Below are 21,509 nucleotides of genomic sequence, written 5' to 3' on the forward strand. Positions count from 1 at the left end.
GGCCCCTCACAGTACGGCGGTGTGTTTGCACGGCGGGGGCGCCTCCCACCGGCAGCGACACTTTTGCGTACTATGAGGGGCCCTGTGCCAGTGACGTCGCCAACGAGTATGTCCCCCCCACCTGATGAAGGAACCTGCACTTTCATCTGCACCTTCCTCTTTGTCCCTGTGTAAGGTGGTATAGCATGCAGGAAGGGGAACCTTACTTTCAACAGGGTCAGATTCTGGCTGTGTAGAGTGCAAGGGGAATGTAGTGGTCTGGGTCAATGTACCAGCAGACTCATCTAGCAGTGGCTGGGCAATGGGCAGGATGAGGAGGAAACAGATATAGGGCCAAAGAATAAAGTAGGCTAAATGCAGTTCAAAATTGGTAACAGGACTAACCAGGCGGCATTGCTTTGTTCAGTGGAGGACAACTGTAATGAGAGGCTGACACAGTTAGTAGGCCCAAGTAATTAAGTGGGCCAAATGAAGTTCAAAATTGGTAACAGGAGTAAACAGGCAGCACTGCTTTGTTCAGTGGAGGAGGACACCAAGGAGCGGCAGACACCATTACTAGGCCCCAACCAAAGTAGTAGGGCAACTGCTTTGTTACATTAACAACTACTTAATGAGAGCCTGAAGGTTGAAGCTCAGACAAGGAAACCTGGAGGAGAACACCAAGGAGGAGGAGAACACCAAGGAGCGGCAGACACCGTTACTAGGCCCCAACCAAAGTAGTAGGCCAACTGCAGTGTGACATTAAAAAATACTCAATGAGAGCCTGAAGGTTGAAGCTCAGCTTTTTCAGTGGAGGACAACACCAGGGAGCGGCAGACACCGTTACTAGGCCCCAACCAAAGTAGTAGGGCAACTGCAGTGTGACATTAAAAAATACTCAATGAGAGCCTGAAGGTTGAAGCTCAGCTTTTTCAGTGGAGGACAACACCAGGGAGCGGCAGACACCGTTACTAGGCCCCAACCAAAGTAGTAGGCCAACTGCAGTGTGACATTAAAAAATACTCAATGAGAGCCTGAAGGTTGAAGCTCAGCTTTTTCAGTGGAGGACAGCGTGATTGAGTGGCGCAGACAGACAAAGGTAGTATGTGTTAACCAAAAAAGTTGGCTCTATGCAGTTTTAAATTGGCTACAGTGGTACACAGGCAACATTGGTGTGTTCAGCGGAGGACAATTGGAAGGAGGGACCGCAGACAGACTTCCTAGGCCTAAAATAATAACATATATCGTTATAGATCAACTTGGCACACACGTGGTGAGATGCAAGTGTAGTTTTAATACAAGAGAGTACATACAATATAGACGTTTCGGTCAAAGACCTTCTTCAATGTACCTCTCTCAAAGAGATAGCTGGTGTGCGGTTTTTTGGGGGAGATTTTAACCTCTTGGATCATCTGGTATAGAAAAGTGCAGCCTGCGCCTTAATATGGCACTATAGTTCTCAAGTCCGGACGCGGTTTCCACCGCTTGTCCTGAGTGTGGACAACTGCGTCTGGACTTGAGAACTATAGTGCCATATTAAGGCGCAGGCTGCACTTTTCTATACCAGATGATCCAAGGGGTTAAAATCTCCCAAAAAAACCCGCACACCATCTATCTCTTTGAGAGAGGTACATTGAAGAAGGTCTTTGACCGAAACGTCTATATTGTATGTACTCTCTTGTATTAAAACTACACTTGCATCTCACCACGTGTGTGCCAAGTTGATCTATAACGATATATGGTTTGGGCACCTACTTGCGCACCACCCCTAATAGTAGTGCCTACGGCTATCTTTCATAAAATAATAACATAGGCTCGATGCAGCTTCCATGATGTGGCAGGGGTACACAGGCAGCATTGGTGTGGTCAGTGGAGGACAATTGGAAGGAGAGACCGCAGACAGACTTCCTAGGCCTAAAATAATAACATAGGCTCTATGCAGCATAAATTTGGCAACAGGGGTACACAGGCAGCATTGGTGTGGTCAGTGGAGGACAATTGGAAGGAGGGACCACAGACAGACTTCCTAGGCCTAAAATAATAAAATAGGCTCTATGCAGCTTCCATTAGGTGGCAGGGGTACTCAGACAGCATTGGTGTGGTCAGCGGAGGACAATTGGAAGGAGGGACCGCAGACAGACTTCCTAGGCCTAAAATAATAACATAGGCTCTATGCAGCTTCCATGATGTGGCAGGGGTACACAGGCAGCATTGGTGTGGTCAGTGGAGGACAATTGGAAGGAGGGACCGCAGACAGACTTCCTAGGCCTAAAATAATAAAATAGGCTCTATGCAGCTTAAATTTGGCAACAGGGGTACACAGGCAGCATTGGTGTGGTCAGTGGAGGACAATTGGAAGGAGGGACCACAGACAGACTTCCTAGGCCTAAAATAATAAAATAGGCTCTATGCAGCTTCCATTAGGTGGCAGGGGTACTCAGACAGCATTGGTGTGGTCAGCGGAGGACAATTGGAAGGAGGGACCGCAGACAGACTTCCTAGGCCTAAAATAATAACATAGGCTCTATGCAGCTTCCATGATGTGGCAGGAGTACACAGGCAGCATTGGTGTGGTCAGTGGAGGACAATTGGAAGGAGGGACCGCAAACAGACTTCCTAGGCCTAAAATAATAAAATAAGCTCTATGCAGCTTCCATGATGTGGCAGGGGTACACAGGCAGCATTTGGTGTGGTCAGTGGAGGACAATTGGAAGGAGTGTCTTACACAGTAAGTACTCCGAGTCCCAAAACCTAAAGTGATGTTAATGTATCCAAAACAAAAATAATCCCCCCCCAAAAAAAAAGGGTGGCATACTTAGGTACAGGGGTGTGCTCCTATGCTGACTTTCAGACATTGTAATTTGGCGCAAAGTATTTACTGGTGCAAATGTAGGACAGGACCCCTGACTATTTTAACTAGCATCATACATGTCATCAAACTGTTATTGTCTGTGCCAGGCATGGAAGGATTTCAGTTCCTATACTAAACAGTGGTGGAGCAGCGACAGATAATTTAGCAAGTGGTAGAGCACTGTTTGACCTTGGGGGGGGGACACTCTCTCCTGGCCGGCGGTACAAGCCCAGGGCCCCTCATGTTACAACGGTGTGTCTGACGTTGGGTGCGCGCCACCACCGCCAGAGACACTTCATTGTACTATGAGGGACCCAGTGCCAGTCCCGTCGACCAAAAGTGGGCACACGCACCTCTTCAGACAAATGGCACTCTGCTTGCGACAAGTGGCGAGACCACGGCCCCGTGGTGGGAGTTAGTGCATTTAGGGAGGTGAAAACATGTCGTATTCTGGACAAACAGCAGCTGCAAATTAAGAGATTGGAACAGTCAGTAACACCAGTCCCAAAGCAAGACCTTTTTACAGGAAAGCTAGGTGTCAGCCGGGAAGGGTGGGGCAACTTAATGTGAAATCCATGAGTGGTTCATTTTTATGAAGGTTAGCTCATCAACATTTTGGGTAGCCAGACGAGTCCTTTTTTCGGTCAGTATTGAACCAGCAGCACTGAATACTCTTTCTGATAGCACACTAGCTGCTGGGCAAGCAAGCTCCTGCAATGCATATTCAGCCAATTCAGGCCAGGTGTCTATTTTGGATGCCCAGTAATCAAAGGGGAATGACGGTTGAGGGAGAACATCGGTAATGGAGGAAAAATAGTTAGTAACCATGCTGGACAAATGTCTCCTGTCACTTTGAATGGATGCTGCTGTACCTGTCGTGTCTGCGGTCATTGCGAAATCACTCCACAACCTTGTCAGAAAACCCCTCTGTCCTACGCCACTTCTGATCTGTGCACCTCTAACACCTCTGCCCTGTTGCCCCCTGCGGCTCGTGTGAGAACCATCACCGGCGCTGTGTGCTGGGAATGCCTGCATCAAACGGTCTGCAAGAGTAGCTTGTTTGGTTGCCAATATCTGTCTGAGGTTCTCATGTGGCATGATATTTTGCAATTTGCCTTTATAGCGAGGATCAAGGAGGCAGGCCAACCAGTAATCGTCATCTGTCATCATTTTTAAAATGCGTGGGTCTCTTTTGAGGATACGCAAGGCATAATCCGCCATGTGGGCCAATGTTCCAGTTGTCAAGTCAGTGCTTATGCTGGGTTGAGGAGCACTTTCTGGCAAATCCACTTCACTTGTCTCCCTCAAAAACCCAGAACCCGGCCTTGCACCGCCAGCAGTTTCTATTGCCCCCTGAGAAGCTTCCTCATCCAACAAATAGTCATCCCCATCATCCTCCTCGTCCTCCTCCTCTTTGCCCGCCACCTCGTCCTGTAGACTTCCCTGAGCAGACAATGGCTGACTGTCATCAAGGCTTTCCTCTTCCTCGGCTGCAGACGCCTGTTCCTTTATGTGCGTCAAACTTTGCATCAGCAGACGCATTAGGGGGATGCTCATGCTTATTATGGCGTTGTCTGCACTAACCAGCCATGTGCATTCCTCAAAACACTGAAGGACTTGACACAGGTCTTGGAGCTTCGACCACTGCACAGCTGACAACTCCATGTCTGCCATCCAACTGCCTGCCCGTGTATGTGTATCCTCCCACAAATACATAACAGCATGCCTCTGTTCGCACAGTCTTTGAAGCATGTGCAGTGTGGAGTTCCACCTTGTTGCAACGTCGATGATTAGGCGATGCTGTGGAAGGTTCAAAGCCCGCTGATGGTTATGCATACGGCTGGAGTGTACGGGCGAATGGCGGATGTGAGAGCAAAGTCTGCGCACTTTCAGCAGCAGGTCGGGTAACCCCGGATAACTTTTCAGGAATCACTGCACCACCAGGTTTAAAGTGTGAGCCAGGCAAGGAAAGTGTTTCAGTTGTGAAAGGGCTATGGCAGCCATAAAATTCCTTCCGTTGTCACTGACTACCTTGCGTGCCTCAAGATGTACAGTGCCCAGCCATGACTGAGTTTCTTGCTGCAAGAACTCGGACAGAACTTCTGCGGTGTGTCTGTTGTCGCCCAAACACTTCATTGCCAATACAGCCTGCTGACGCTTGCCACAAGCTGTTCCATAATTGGATACCTCGTGTGCAACAGTGGCAGCTGCGGATGGAGTGGTCGTGCGACTGCGGTCTGTGGACGAGCTCTCGCTTCTGCTGGAGGACAAGGAGGAGGATGGGGGACGAACGCCTACAGCCAACTGTTTCCTACACCATGGGCTAGGCAGAACTGTCCCAATATTACTGTCCCCTCTGGACCCTGCATCCACCACATTAACCCAGTGTGCCGTGATGGAGACGTAACGCCCCTGGCGATGCCTACTGGTCCATGCATCTGTTGTCAGGTGCACCTTTCTACTCACAGATTGCCTGAGCGCATGGACAATGCGGTCTTTTACATGCTGGTGGAGGCCTGGGATGGCTTTTCTCGAAAAGAAGGGACGACTGGGTAGCTCGTAGCGTGGTACAGCGTAGTCCATCAGGGCTTTGAAAGCTTCGGTTTCAACTAACCGGTAGGGCATCATCTCTAACGAGATTAGTCTAGCAATGTGGGCGTTCAAACCCTGTGTACGCGGATGCGAGGATGAGTACTTCCTTTTCCTAATGAGAGTCTCATGTAGGGTGAGCTGGACTGGAGAGCTGCATACGGTGGAACTAGCGGGGGTGCCGGTGGACATGGGTGACTGAGAGAGGGTTGGTGACGGTATTCTTGATGGTGCCCTACATACAGTTTTTCCGACCACGAACCTGGTGATTCCCTGACTGCTTTGGCCTTGCGATGAAACCGCCACATTACCTGCAGGTGGTGTGGTAAACGGCGGGCTTACAGTGAGGGAAGGGATGTCGCCTTGCTGATTAGCTTCATTGTGAGAGGGTGCTACAACATTAAGGGACGTTTGGTAGTGTGTCCAGGCTTGCAAGTGCATGGTGGTTAAATGTCGATGCATGCAACTTGTATTTAAATTTTTAACATTCTGACCTCTGCTGAAGGTCCTGGAGCATTTCTTACAGATGATTTTGCGCTGATCATTGGGATCTTGGTTAAAAAAAAATTCCACACTGCACTCTTCCTATCGGATACCTTTTCAGGCATTGCACACTGAGCTACTTGAACCTGATGGCCACGCTGTCCTACAACTGGTTTTGGTTTTGCCACACGTTTTTGGCCAGATACGGGCCTGCCAGATGGAACCTGTTGCAATGTTGATGTCTGCTTCGGCGGCTCCTCATCCTCCGCTTCAGAGCTACTGCCGCCTGCACCCTGTTCCCCCAATGGCTGCCAATCGGGGTCAACAACTGGGTCATCTGACCTCCTCTTCTATGTTCTGTGCACCTTCCTCTGGGTCACCGTGTAAGCCGGTGCTATAGCGTTCGTGACGGAGATCCATAGTCTCCTCGGGGTCAGATTCTGGATCAGTACACTGCGAGGGCAATGTTCTGATCTGAGTCAAAGGAACAGCATTATAATCTGGCTGTGGCTGTGCATCTGTGCACTCCCTGTCCGATTCATCTTGTAATGGGCATGACCTGTTAACAATTTCACTTTCGAACCCAGGCACGGTATGTGTAAAGAGCTCCACGGAGTAACCAGTTGTGTCGCCTGACGCATCCTTCACTGTTGTTCTGGGTGAAGGACGCAAGGAAGCGACTTGTTCCTGAGCGGGAGCATCCACTGACGACACACTGCTCTGACATTTGGCACTTTCCGAGGAAGAGGAGAAAGAGGTAGAGGCAGAGTCAGCAATGAAAGCCAATACTTTTTCCTGGTGCTCCGGCTTCAAAAGCGGTTTTCCTAGTCCCAGAAAAGGGAGCCTTCGAGGCCTTGTGTAGCCAGACGATGACGCTGGCTCAACAACTCGAGACTTAGGGGCTATATTGCTTTTCCCACGACCACCTGATGCTCCACGACCACTAACATCACCATTACCATTACCAGCTGGCAATGAATGCCCACGGCCACGACCTCTTCCACCAGACTTCCTCATTATTGGAAAAATGTAATCAAACTAACAACCGTTAGGTGGTCCAGTAAAACCAGAAAGAAGGTGTACCTGAACTGGTTGTGAATTTAAATCTCCTTTTTTATGTGTGGGAGAATCCAGGTTAAAATCAGGCCCACTGTATTACACAACAACACAGTTTGATTAGCAGAAAGAGGCTGGCAGATATGGCACTAACAAGAGTGACGCAGATAAAAACACTGGCAATAGAAATGTCCCTATTTATGTGTGGGAGAATCCAGGGAAAAATCAGGCCCACTGTATTACACAACAACACAGTTTGGTTGGCAGAAAGAGGCTGGCAGGTATGGCAGTAACAGGAGTGACACAGATAAAAACACTGGCAATATAAATGTCCCTATTTATGTGTGGGAGAATCCAGGGAAAAATCAGGCCCACTGTATTACACAACAACACAGTTTGATTAGCAGAAAGAGGCTGGCAGATATGGCACTAACAAGAGTGACGCAGATAAAAACACTGGCAATAGAAATGTCCCTGTTTATGTGTGGGAGAATCCAGGGAAAAATCAGGCCCACTGTATTACACAACAACACAGTTTGATTTGCAGAAAGAGGGTGGCAGATATGGCACTAGCCGGAATGACGCAGATGCACCCACTGGCAATAGAAATGTCCCTCTTTTTTTGGATATGGGAGACAAGGGATTGAATCAGGCCCACTATATCACGGTATAGTTCCTGTGGCACAAAATGACTGACAGATACCACAGACAGCACTCGCACAGATGCACAGGTTTGGCAAGATTATTATCCCTTTATTTTATTTTGGGGGGGGGATATGTGAGACAAGTGATTTAATCAGGCCCACTGTTACACAGTAGATTTTCTGGTGCAGAAAATTAAAAAAAAAAAAAAAAGCCACACACAGGACTGGCACTAATGCAGATTTGCCAATCTTAATCTCCCACTTTTATTTTTTTTTCTGGGAGAATTAGGAAGAAATCAGGCACACAGTTATACAGTAGGTTTTCTGTGGCAGAAAAACAAACACAGATGCCAAACACAGGACTGGCACTAATGCAGATTTGCCAATCTTAATCTCCCACTTTTATTTTTTTTTCTGGGAGAATTAGAAAGAAATCAGCCCCACTGCTACACAGTAGGTTTTCTGTGGCAGAAAATTAAAAAAAAGATGCCACACACAGGACTGGCACTAATGCAGGTTTGCCAATCTTAATCTCCCACTTTTATTTTTTTTTAGGGGGGAAGAATTAGTAAGAAATCAGGCCCACTGCTACACAGTAGGTTTTCTGTGGCAGAAATAAAAAATAAATGCAACACACACGACTGGCACTAATGCAGATTTGCCAATCTTAATCTCCCACTTTTATTTTTTTTTCTGGGAGAATTGTGAAGAAATCAGGCCCACTGTTAAAAAAGTAGGTTTTCTGTGGCAGGAAAACAAAGACAGATGCCACACACAGGACTGGCACTGATGCAGATTTGCCAATCTTAATCTCCCACTTTTATTTTTTTTTCTGGGAGAATTATTAAGAAATCAGGCCCACTGCTACACAGTAGGTTTTCTGTGGCAGAAAAACAAACACAGATGCCACACACAGCACTGGCACTAATGCAGATTTGCCAATCTTAATCTCCCACTTTTATTTTTTTTTCTGGGAGAATTATTAAGAAATCAGGCCCACTGCTACACAGTAGGTTTTCTGTGGCAGAAAAAAAAAAAAAAAAAGATGCCACACACAGGACTGGCACTAATGCAGGTTTGCCAATCTTAATCTCCCACTTTTATTTTTTTTGGGGGGGAAGAATTAGTAAGAAATCAGGCCCACTGCTACACAGTAGGTTTTCTGTGGCAGAAATAAAAAAAAAATGCAACACACACGACTGGCACTAATGCAGATTTGCCAATCTTAATCTCCCACTTTTATTTTTTTTTTCTGGGAGAATTGTGAAGAAATCGGGGCCACTGTATTAGAGTATATTTTCTGTAGCAAAAAGTGGCTTGAAGAGATATAACCAAACAAAAAAAAAAAAAAAAAAAGGGACTGGACTACAATTACTATCTCCCTACAGTTATCTCTGAAAAGTATGTCAGGCAGCAATAAAAAAGACTGCTGCACACAAAAGTCAAAAGTGTGGACAAACAAACAAGATAGATAGCTGGGCAGAGATGAAGGAGCAACAGGATTTGAAAAAAGCAGTTGGTTTGCACAGCGGCGTACACACAGCAACGCAGCTATCAGGGAGCCTTATAACCTACAGAGCTGTTGCACAGAAATCTAGCCTCCACTGTCCCAAAAAGAAAAGGTGGTGTTGGACAGTGGAAATCGCTACAGCACAAGCGGTTTGGGGCTTTATGTACCCTGCCTAACGCTATCCCTGCTTCTGACGAAGCGGCAGCAACCTCTCCCTACGCTCAGATCAGCAGCAGTAAGATGGCGGTCGGCGGGAACGCCCCTTTATAGCCCCTGTGACGCCACAGAAAGCAAGCCAATCACTGCCATGCCCTTCTCTAAGATGGTGGGGACCAGGACCTATGTCATCACGCTGCCCACACTCTGCGTGCACCTTCATTGGCTGAGAAATGGCACTTTAAGCGTCATATCAAGCGCGACTTTGGCGCGAAGATCGTGTACCGCATGGCCGATCCCACGCTGGGATCGGGTCGGGTTACATGAAACCCGACTTTGCCAAAAGACGGCGACTTATGAAAATGACCGATCCGTTTCGCTCAACCCTAGCCCTCAATAATGATCACATGCAAATTAGAATACTGGTTGTGCACATAAATGTATGAGCCATATTCTTAATGCAACAGATGTAGCAATGATCAAAATTATACATACATGTCAAAGGTCCCTTACCCCCCCCAAAAAAGTGGTACTTTATAGGAATCAGGCATTAGATTAGTTCATTAAGGCCCCTTGGATCTAAAAATTGATTCATTCTCCTTTTGGAGTATTCTCTTATCATGATTACCTCCTTGTGCATTATATTTCATTACTTCTATTATACAGAAAGAGATGCTCTTAAAATCCCCCTGATGAGGGACATTTGTCACAATTAAGACACCTCACTTGCTAGACACATCAGGGTGATATGGAGAGCATCTCCTTCTGTAGAATAGAAGTATTGAAATCTAATGTACGATGAGTTAATCATGGTAAGAGAATACTCCAAAAGGAGAGTGAATAGAATGGGGGCGCCATTGTCGTGCATACTAGAGTGTCAACCTTCTCTGGTAGGTAGGTCCCTGTTAAGGATGTGGTAGATTTCATACCTTTTTGTTATTTTTTTGGTTTATCTTTTTTAGGACAATTGTCCTTTTTTTAAAAAGTATTTAATAAAGTATATCCCGAAAAATGAAAATGTTACAGGTCTGTGAAAATTGCGACAAAACCACAAATTTCCGATTTTTTTTCACCACTTAAATTTAAAAAAAAGCTATATGTTTGATATCTGTGTAATCGTACTGACATGGAAAAGCATACTGCCAGATCAGTTTTACCATATAATGAACATGGTAAACAATAAAAAAAAAACATCTATCTATCAACCAGGTAAAAATGGACAGCAAATGGCATCTGAGTGCTTTCCAATTTTTTGACGGACATATAGATTTGCATTGCCAGTTTTCATTCAACACTCAGATCAATATTGCATGTGTCTCCTCGATTTTGCATAGGCAAGCACGGTGGCTCAGTGGTTAGTACTGTGGCATTGCAGTTCTGGGGTCCTGGGTTGAAATCCCACCAAAGATAACATCTGCAAGGCGTTTGTTTGTATGTTATCCCCTTGTTTGCATGGGTTTCCTCCCATACTCCAAACACATACTGATAGGGAAATTAGATTGTGGGTGGCAATGGGGAAAGTGATGTTGTGATCTTTGTTAAAGTACTGTGAAATTAATGACGCTACATAATCAAGTAAAATAAATAATAAATAATGGACCACTGAGGAAAACATCGGACATGTGAACAGGAGGTCCACCGTATTATAGGTATGAGTACTAGTCATGGAAAAAATGGATATCACTTCTATGTAAAAAAAACTGACATGTGAACGACCTCTTAAGGTACCTTCACACTGAACGATATCGCTAGCGATCTGTGACGTTGCAGCATCCTGGCTAGCGATATCGTTGAGTTTGACACGCAGCAGCGATCAGGATCCTGCTGTGCCATCGTTGGTCAGAGCAGAAAGTCCAGAACTTTATTTCGACACTGGACTCCCGCAGACATCGCTGAATCGGCGTGTGTGACGCCGATTCAGTGATGTCTTCACTGGTAACCAGGGTAAACATCGTGTTACTAAGCGCAGGGCCACACTTAGTAACCCGATGTTTACCCTGGTTACCAGTGTAAATGTAAAAAAAAAACAAGCACTACATACTTACATTCCGGTGTCTGTCCCCCGGCGCTGTGCTTTCCTGCACTGTCAGCGCCGGCCAGCCGTAAAGCAGATTACAGCGGTGACGTCACCGCTGTGCTTTCCGGCCGGCACTCACAGTCAGTGCAGGAAAGCACAGCGCCGGAGGACAGACACCGAAATGTAAGTATGTAGTGTTTGGGTTTTTTTTACATTAGCACTGGTAACCAGGGTAAACATCGGGTTACTAAGCGCGACCCTGCGCTTAGTAACCTGATGTTTACCCTGGTTACCCGGGGACCGGCATCGTTGGTCGCTGGAGAGCTGTCTGTGTGACAGCTCCCCAGCGACCATACAGCGACGCTGCAGCGATCTAGATCGTTGTCTAGATCGCTGCAGCGTCGCTAAATGTGACGGTACCTTACATTGAAGCCCGAGGAACACCTTAAGTACAGATTGAAAGGTTCCTCTATTTTTGAACTGTGAATGTCTCATGCACCACACACCATGGCATCTCCATAGTGTTTCTAATTTGGAGTCCTACAGCTCTCTTCTCCACAAATTGAGCGGTGACATGTCATAATAGATTCTTTATGAATAGATATTCATGAAAGGGACTGGTTTGTAAAATTAATTTAAATCCTTTAATTTAGTAAAGCAATAGACGCTTTTGTATAACATATTTATTTTTTCCATAGGCTGCAAGTCCTATATCTGCCAACAAACCTATAGAGGCGAGTTCAGCAAAAAATATAGAATGCATCCTTAGTCCTCAAAATGAAGAATCGGATCCTCTACTGTATACTTATGATTTGCGCACAGCTTCTGATGGCATCAAGATGCATATTTCAGTCATAAACTTACTGCTTTGGCTAACTCTATTGACATTACCTTGCTTTACTTACTGGCTCAAGAATATAAGGTTTGTTTACTACTGATGTGATCAATCTCCTGTATGAATATGGTTTTCTGGTTACTAGTTTGACTTGTTAAAAAACTAAACAATTAAGAATATAAATATATCTTGCCTTTGATCCAAGAATAATCTGTTATATAAACTTCTTTACCCCCGGGCAATGTTCCGTTTTTTTCTCTCCTTGTTCTAAGAATCATAACTTTTTTTATTTTTCTGTGCACCGTACCATAAGAGGGCTTGTTTTTTGTCAGACGTGTTTTATGTGACGCATTGTTAAAGCGTGAAAAAAAATGTCACTACTTTTGATGGGATTACCAAGTTTAGTATGCGGTAAAACTGACCAGACAATACAATTCTCTAGTTCAGTGCAATTATGTAGATGCCAAACGTATCGTTTTTTTTAAGTGGTGGTGAATAAAAATGTGAAAAATTGTAAATATATATATATATATATATATATATATATATATATATAGAAAAGAAAAATCCTTTGCTCGTCTCACCATTTTCTGAGACCCATAACGGTTTAAATTTTCAAGATTTGGGGCTGTGTGAGGTCTTATTTTTTTGCACCCTGAGCTGACGTTTTACTGATAGTGGTAGCTACGATGTTTTAGTTGCTTCTTTTTACAGTTTATTGAAGTTTTGTAACGGAAAAAAAACGTAATTCTGTCTTTTTCATTTTTATCTCATTATGCCATTTACCTATCTGATTTATTTACATTATATTTTGATAGATCAGATTTTTACAAATGTAGCAATACCAATTATGTTCCTATACATTACTTAGCAAATGCTAATACAACAACCTAAGAAGGTCCTAAAAATACCCCATTATAACCCGAAAGAAAGGGAGAATACAATGTGAGTACCAGAACAGTACCCGAACCTCATTTACTTGAATAGGGAAGCTCGAACATTATGTGCATGACAGCGTGGAAAACACTGCTTCTGAGTAGCGGAAAAAGTCTCAGTGCAGAGGCGAGTTCACTGCAGTTCAAAATCACCACAGTGAAATTCTCCCGGTGAACTCATCGTAAGACTTTTAGATGTGCCTTCTCTGGGCAGCTGCGTGCTGCTATTTTTAGGACGATGGGGGGCAATATCCGTGGCCCCTTACCAGCCTGAGAATACTAGCCCCCAACTATCTGCTTTAGCAAGGTTGGTTGTCAAAAATGTAGGGGACCACCATGCCATTTTTTAAATTAGTTATTCAAATAATTTAAAAAAACAGCATGGGGACCCATCTAGTCTTGATAACCAGCCTTGCTAAAGCTGACAGCTGAGGGTTGCAGCCCCCAGCTGTCAGTTTTGCATGGCTGGTTATCAAAAATACTGGGGAACCCATGCCATTTTTTTTTCATTATTTATTTAGAGCACAGGTGGCGGCTGATGAATACTCCCATCAGCCGCTCCTGGTCTCACTATTATTAGCGACATCAGGCATGGACTGATAGGAGCAGTAGTCCCACCAGCTGATGCCAGTGCCCGGAGGTAAACTTTTTACCTCTGATAACAGCTGCGGGCTGACACTGTCATTTGACAGTGTGGGAACCATTGTTGTCTAACTGGCGGTAATCATTTTACTGCCGATCAGAAGCAGCGTTTGCCGTGCTGTCATTCACATGACAGCACGGCAAACACCCGGTGTTCGGGGGGAAGAACTTGAAAAGTAACACTCACCTCCTGGTGAAGTCTGTATTTGGTGTCCATGACCGAACAGTAGGTGTTCGGTACGGACGTCAAACATTACTGTTCGGGTTCGCCCATCTCTAGTGACAACACATGCGGGGATTTCCTGTTTGTTAGGTAATCCCCACATGTGTTGAGGCTGTCAATTTGCTACAAATCATGCAGCTGCAGGCACTCAAACATAATATATGAGCACTCCAATATGCAAGGATAACACCTGACCACGCTTGGATAAGACTTAATCTGAGCATGTTCACTCATCACTACTGCTAACCTTGAATTCCTCTTCACAACAAATTACCCTCAAATGCAACATACTGCTCCAAATCTGAGGGAATCACTGATTTCCTGGCTAGGCCGCATACATGCAGTCAAAATTACATTATTCCTGTTATAGCTGTTTTTGTTCTGACCCAAAGTCAGATATGCAGGATCACTGGTGAGAACAAATAAAGGGATTAGGCACTCCAAAATAACGAGGTCTTGGAGAAAAGAATGTACACTTGTTTGGAGCAAAACAATTCTGTTTCTTCTTCTGTGCATACTTCTTCTTATACCATTTACAGACAAAGTACTTCTCATTGAGGAATTCCCACACACCAGCCCCTTGTTACCTAGGTCATGATGACTTTACTTATGTACCTATAACACAGTTTTTGCAGAACCTCCAAACATTGCATATGAGATAAGAAAGTATTAGATGACATATGAAAACCTTAACTATGAGACTAAGCCTAACTAATACTAAGCAAAATGTAGAACAGGGAGGAAAAACATGAACCCTTCTATCTCAATTTCCCCCTTTTGTAAATGGTGTAACATTTTCCACAGGGTTATTTGATGTCCACAAAGGAACTACTTTCTCATGGGTCTAGTACCCATAAGGGGGCTTCCTACCTGATTCGCCCATCCACCCTCAGTTTGGACACTCACTCGCCTGTCATGAGTGGTTATTAAGGGTCTATAATATACTACGGATAATTCAGCACTTTTGACACATACACTATTCAACAACTTAGGTAATACACATATCAACAAAATCATATTTTATGGCTACATCAAGCATTAAACAAAACAATTAAATCTGCAACCAGATCTGCCATAAATCCAACCCACTAAGCCCTTAAACCAGTTTGTTGGATTCAAAAAGGTGACTGTATTTCCCACCAGGAGTTTCTTAGGTTGTCTATTTAACTGGAACCAGGGATTAGTTACTAGTGATGAGTGAGTATACTCCTTGCTCGGGTTTTCCTGAGCACGCTCGGGTGGTCTCGGAGTGTTTATGACTGCTCGGAGATTTAGTTTTCATCACCACAGCTGAATGACTAACAGCTACAGTATAAGCCAGCTTGATTACATGTGGGGATTCCCTAGCAATCAGGCAACCCCCACATGTACTCAGGCTGGCTAGTAGCTGTAAATCATGCAGCTGTGTCAACAAAAACTAAATCTCCGAGCAGTTACAAATATTTAGAGACCACCCAAGCATGCTCTGGAAAACCCGAGCAACGAGTATCATCACTATTAGTTACCCATCTGACTATAGTCAATGTGGCAGAAACATCATGGGGTACATCTTTTACCAAAAACTTAGATTGAGTACATGTTTCATTGTGTATGCAGTGTGGTGTTAACACCTCCCGTTCGTCCTAAAGAATGGTTAAGTGTGGCATAGCCCTTGCAGATACTGGGCTGTGTATGCAGATCCCTTTTGGCTTTTCTCCTTCCATGTTCTTTATAAGAAAAGCATGAGGTAGAATAAGGATGTTGTCCCAGACCATATTTAAAAGTTTATCCAGTGTCTCTGTAGGGTGCAATAATGCTGTTACCCCCAGCAAAGTGATTAGAAGAACAGTCTTTCTGCCTGTGAAGTGACCTTTTTGCGATGACTGGCATGGATCGAGGTGGCCTTTCCCTCAAGTTTCACTGAGGTGGATGTGGTCAGATGGACTTGGAATGGGCCATTAAACTGTGGATCTAGGCTTCTTCTCACGTGTCTGCGTATGACCATCCAATCATCTGTACTCAACTGAGACACATCTGCACTTGCATTAGGATCTCATGTGAGGATACTGTTTCATATCCAGTTTAGAATCGCCCATCATGGTGGTATCTGGAGCCATCTACAAAAAAATCACAATCTGCATTAGGAACAGGTTTTCATGAACATGTGCAAAACACACTGTCTCCTGACTCTTCAGTTCTATGCAGTCACGTTCGTGCGTCATGTGTAAGTACTCTTCCTCCCTTGCTAATACTGTCACCAATTCCCCTTTTCTGAATCCAAGCAAGCGTGACTGGATTCAGAAGATTACATCTTTTAAGGGTGACATACTAAGTAATCAGACGAGCACCTTCAAGTCTGAGCTGCGTGGCCATAGAAAGGTGTTTTGGTTGGCTTGTACATGTATGGCATGGATGTCATGTGGGGAGTAAATTGTCAAAGGAAAAGTCAGCGTGATGTCACATGCCTTTACTAGCAGTACTGCAGCAACCCCTACAGAACTGACACAAGTAGGAGACCCTCTGATCACTGGGTCTATTTGTGCTGAGTAGTAAGCTATTGGTCTTTGGTTGTCACCATGTTGCTTTGTCAGCACTGCTGTAGCATTACTTCGTTATTCTGTGCAGAACCAGAAAAATGGGTGATCATCGTTTGGAATGCATAGGACAGGGGCTGACATGATGAGTAGTTTGAGAGAACGGTAGGAATCAATTGCTGCTTGAGTGAGATCAAAGGGGTAGATGACAAACAGTTATAGAGTGGCTGCATCATTTGGGAAGCAGACCTTATCCAAGGCCTACAGCAGGCTTAGCTGTTGGTATTACCTGAGTAAAGAGAGATTTTGAACTGCTTGTTTTCTCTCTTCAATCTGGTGTCTTGTACCTTCAGCAGTATAGTGACCTAAAATGTATTGTTTCTGCACTGCTGAATCACTAGAATTCCAGAATTAATAGTACATGTGGCTTTATTATTCTACGTGATTCAGACTTCAAGACTCCTTCATCAGGAAACATTACAGGAACAAAATGTTCCCCATGTAGTAATAATTCTGGAATTCTAGTGATTATCCCAATCTGTATCTAATGGCTGGTCCTTCCTCGACTCGTGGATCTGCTGCAGCGAATCCTTTCAATGCTTCAACTCAGCTACATCTGGTGAGTGCAATCCTATTACATAGTTACATAGTTATTAAGGTTGAAGGAAGACTGTAAGTCCATCTAGTTCAACCCATAGCCTAACCTAACATGCCCTAACATGTTGATCCAGAGGAAGGCAAAAAAAAACCCATGTGGCAAAGAGTAACTCCACCATGGGGAAAAAAATTCCTTCCCGACTCCACATACGGCAATCAGAATAGTTCCCTGGATCAACGCCTTATCAAGGAATCTAGTGTATATACCCTGTAACATTATACTTTTCCAGAAAGGTATCCAGTCCCCTCTTAAATTTAATTAATGAATCACTCATTACAACATCATATGGCAGAGAGTTCCATAGTCTCACTGCTCTTACAGTAAAGAATCCACGTCTATTATTATGCTTAAACCTTTTTTCCTCCAGACGTAGAGGATGCCCCCTTGTCCCTGTCTCAGGTCTATGATTAAAAAGATCATCAGAAAGGTCTTTGTACTGTCCCCTCATATATTTATACATTAAAATAAGATCACCCCTTAGTCTTCGTTTTTCCAAACTAAATAGCCCCAAGTGTAATAACCTATCTTGGTATTGCAGACCCCCCAGTCCTCTAATAACCTTGGTCGCTCTTCTCTGCACCCGCTCCAGTTCAGCTATGTCTTTCTTATACACCGGAGACCAGAACTGTGCACAGTATTCTAAGTGTGGTCTAACTAGTGACTTGTATAGAGGTAAAATTATGTTCTCCTCATGAGCATCTATGCCTCTTTTAATGCATCCCATTATTTTATTTGCCTTTGTAGCAGCTGCCTGACACTGGCCACTGAATATGAGTTTGTCATCCACCCATACACCCAGGTCTTTTTCATTGACGGTTTTGCCCAGAGTTTTAGAATTAAGCATATAGTTATACATCTTATTACTTCTACCCAAGTGCGTGACCTTACATTTATCCCCATTAAAGCTCATTTGCCATTTATCAGCCCAAGCTTCTAGTTTACATAAATCATCCTGTAATATAAAATTTTCCTCCCCTGTATTGATTACCCTGCAGAGTTTAGTGTCATCTGCAAATATTGAAATTCTACTCTGAATGCCCCCTACAAGGTCATTAATAAATATGTTAAAAAGAAGAGGGCCCAATACTGACCCCTGTGGTACCCCACTGCTAACCGCGACCCAGTCCGAGTGTGCTCCATTAATAACCACCCTTTGTTTCCTATCCCTGAGCCAGCTCTCAACCCACTTACACATATTTTCCCCTATCCCCATTACTCTCATTTTATGTAACAACCTTTTGTGGTGCACCGTATCAAAAGCTTTGGAAAAGTCCATATACACTACGTCCACTGGGTTCCCTTTGTCCAGTCCGGAACTTACCTCTTCATAGAAGCTGATCAAATTAGTCTGACATGAACGGTCCCTAGTAAACCCGTGCTGATACTGGGTCATAAGGTTATTCCTCTTCAGATACTCCAGTATAGTATCCCTTAGTTCTTGCAGTATTCGGGGGTGTATCCCATCCGGGCCCGGAGATTTGTCAATTTTAGTTATTTTTAGACGCCGCTGTACTTCCTGCTGGGTTAAGCAGGTGACATTTAATGGGGAATTTTTATCACTAGTCATTTTGTCTGCCATGGGATTTTCTTTTGTAAATATTGATGAAAAAAAGTCATTTAGCATATTGGCTTTTTCCTCATCCACCATTTCACCCAGACTATTTTTAAGGGGGCCAACACTGTCATTTTTTAGTTTCTTACTATTTATATAGTTAAAGAATATTTTGGGATTATTTTTACTCTCTCTGGCAATGAGTCTCTCTGTCTCAATCTTTGCTGCCTTGATTTGCTTTTTACAGAATTTAATTTTCTGTATTTATTTAATGCCTCTTCACTACCTACTTCCTTTAATTCTCTAAATGCTTTCTTTTTGTCCCTTATTGTGCCCCTTACAGCTCTATTTAGCCATATTGGTTTCCTCCTATTTCTAGTATGTTTATTCCCATACGGTATATACTGTGCACAGGTCCTATCCAGGATGCTAATAAACGTCTCCCATTTTCTTTGTGTATTTTTGTGTCTCAGGATATCGTCCCAGTTAATTGCACCAAGATCCTCTCTCATCCGTTGGAAATTTGCCCTCCTGAAGTTTAGTGTCCTTGTCACCCCTCTACTACACATCTTATTAAAGGAGACATGAAAACTTATTATTTTGTGATCACTATTCCCCAAGTGACCCCCAACCCTTATATTTGATATGCGGTCTGGCCTGTTGGTTAATATTAGGTCTAGCAGTGCCCCCCTCCTTGTTGGGTCCTGAACCAGTTGTGAAAGGTAATTGTCTCTCATAGTTGTCAAAAACCGATTACCTTTGCTGGAACTGCAGGTTTCTGTTCCCCAATCTATTTCAGGGTAGTTGAAGTCCCCCATAATAATGACTTCTCCTTGAGTCGCAGCTTTATCTATTTGCTTTACGAGGATATTCTCCATTGCTTCCATTAGTTTTGGAGATTTATAACAAACCCCTATCAGTAATTTATTATTTTTTCCCCCTCCCCTTATCTCCACCCACAGGGACTCTACATTTTCATTAAATTCACCTATATTATCACGCAGGATGGGTTTTAAGAAAGATTTGACATATAGACACACCCCTCCCCCTCGCTTATCTGTACGGTCATTTCTGAACAGGCTATAGCCCTGCAAGTTAACAGCCCAGTCATGGCTCTCATCCAGCCATGTTTCAGATATCCCCACCATGTCATAATTATGCTCCAACAACATTAGTTCTAATTCATCCATTTTGTTGGCGAGGCTTCTGGCATTAGTATACATGCACTTGATGTTACTCTCTGTACCTCTATTCTTTCTTAAATTACTAACTGTTCTAACCCCACCCCCCATGCCACCGCCACCCCCAACTTCCTTATTTGTGCCCAGGTCTCTATCTGCACTATCTTCCCCTCCTATAAAATGAATATCCTCCCCCCCCAATCCCTAGTTTAAACACTCCTCCAACCTTCTAACCATTTTCTCCCCCAGCACAGCTGCACCTTCCCCATTGAGGTGCAGCCCGTCCCTAGCGTAGAGCCTGTAGCCAACTGAGAAGTCGGCCCAGTTCTGCAGGAACCCAAACCCCTCCTTCCTACACCAATTCTTGAGCCACTTATTAACCTCCCTAATCTCCCGTTGCCTCTCTGGCGTGGCACGTGGTACAGGCAGTATTTCGGAAAATACCACGTTGGAGGTCCTTGCTTTCAGCTTGCAGCCTAATTCCCTGAAATCATCTTTAAGGACCTTCCACCTACCTCTAACTTTGTCATTTGTGCCAATGTGCACCATGACCGCTGGGTCCTCACCAGCCCCTCCCAGTAATCTTTCCACCCGATCAGCGATGTGTCGGACTCGAGCGCCAGGTAGGCAGCACACCGTCCGACGATCCCTGTCTTTGTGACAGATTGCCCTATCTGTTCCCCTATGGATTAACCTTTTAACCTTCTCAGATAAGACACTATTTACGCTCTTTCCTTAAACAGTTTTCATAAAATGTATTGTTTGCAATACTGTAATTTGTCATGTGAGACTTTGCATCACTTTTATGCTAAGAAACATAGCTAGGAAATTGTGGCAGGATGTCTGGTCTGGACAGCAGAGCAAAAGGCCATCTAGGTACTGCAATAGCATAACCTGTGGGTGAGTGGTTGCCGCTGTTTCTGGATCCCTGCCTTTGCTGTTGACTAAATGGTAGGATAGTTCATTCCTCATTGTGGGAGGACTGTCCAGCATTACTGTTTCCTTTCACGAATGAAGGCAGAAAGATACTGAGTCAGGATATAGGGGCACAGGGAAAAATACATTTGCCAAATCAATTACTGTGAAACATTTGGAGGTCTCTGGGATCTGTGACAGTAAGGTATGTGGGTTAGGAACAGTTGAGGTCACACCTTCTGTAACATCATAAATAGCTCTCAAATCATGCAATATTCTGTAAGCATAAGGAGAACCCTTGGGTCCTTTTTTCTTAATGGGATACAAGGAGTGTTACAGGGGGAGGATTTTTGCACCAGAGCCCCAGCCTGGAAATATACTTTTATATCCTTGGTCAAGGCCATTAATTTGGCTAGGCTTAAGGGATATCGTTTTAAACAAGGAGTGATTCCCTCTTTTAATTTAATCATGACCATAGTAATGGGGACAGTGCCGGGGGCCTGAGCAGGAGGGGGGCCAACTCTCCGTTGGGGACACTGGCGCGCTATGGGGGCCCTGTGCCGGCATCCACACCTCCCCACACTTGTTCAGTGCCCCGCTACTTGCGATACTTACCTCTCTCTCCTTTCCTCCGCTGCTGCGTCTTCCCCATCCTCTGACTGTGACGTTTCAGGTCAGAGAGCGCGATGACGTGACTAGTGTGCGCCCTTTGCCTGAAAAGTCACAGCGCAGAGAGCCGGAAGACGGTGACGCTGAGGAGTCCAGAGCAG

The 21,509-nt window shown here is 44.4% G+C and overlaps 1 protein-coding gene across 1 annotated transcript in view; it reads left to right on the plus strand.

Moving 5' to 3' along the window:
• The window catches only part of PGAP1 (post-GPI attachment to proteins inositol deacylase 1), a 1,745,445-nt gene that overhangs the window by 1,589,439 nt on the left and 134,497 nt on the right, over nucleotides 1-21,509 (plus strand). The window contains exon 25 of the mRNA XM_077275621.1: nucleotides 11,984-12,207. Coding sequence (XP_077131736.1) covers nucleotides 11,984-12,207 — 224 coding nt within the window. The remainder of the gene's footprint in view (nucleotides 1-11,983; nucleotides 12,208-21,509) is intronic.

The sequence above is a fragment of the Ranitomeya variabilis genome, chromosome 7 (genome assembly GCF_051348905.1).
Source record: "Ranitomeya variabilis isolate aRanVar5 chromosome 7, aRanVar5.hap1, whole genome shotgun sequence".
Lineage (NCBI taxonomy): Eukaryota > Metazoa > Chordata > Amphibia > Anura > Dendrobatidae > Ranitomeya > Ranitomeya variabilis.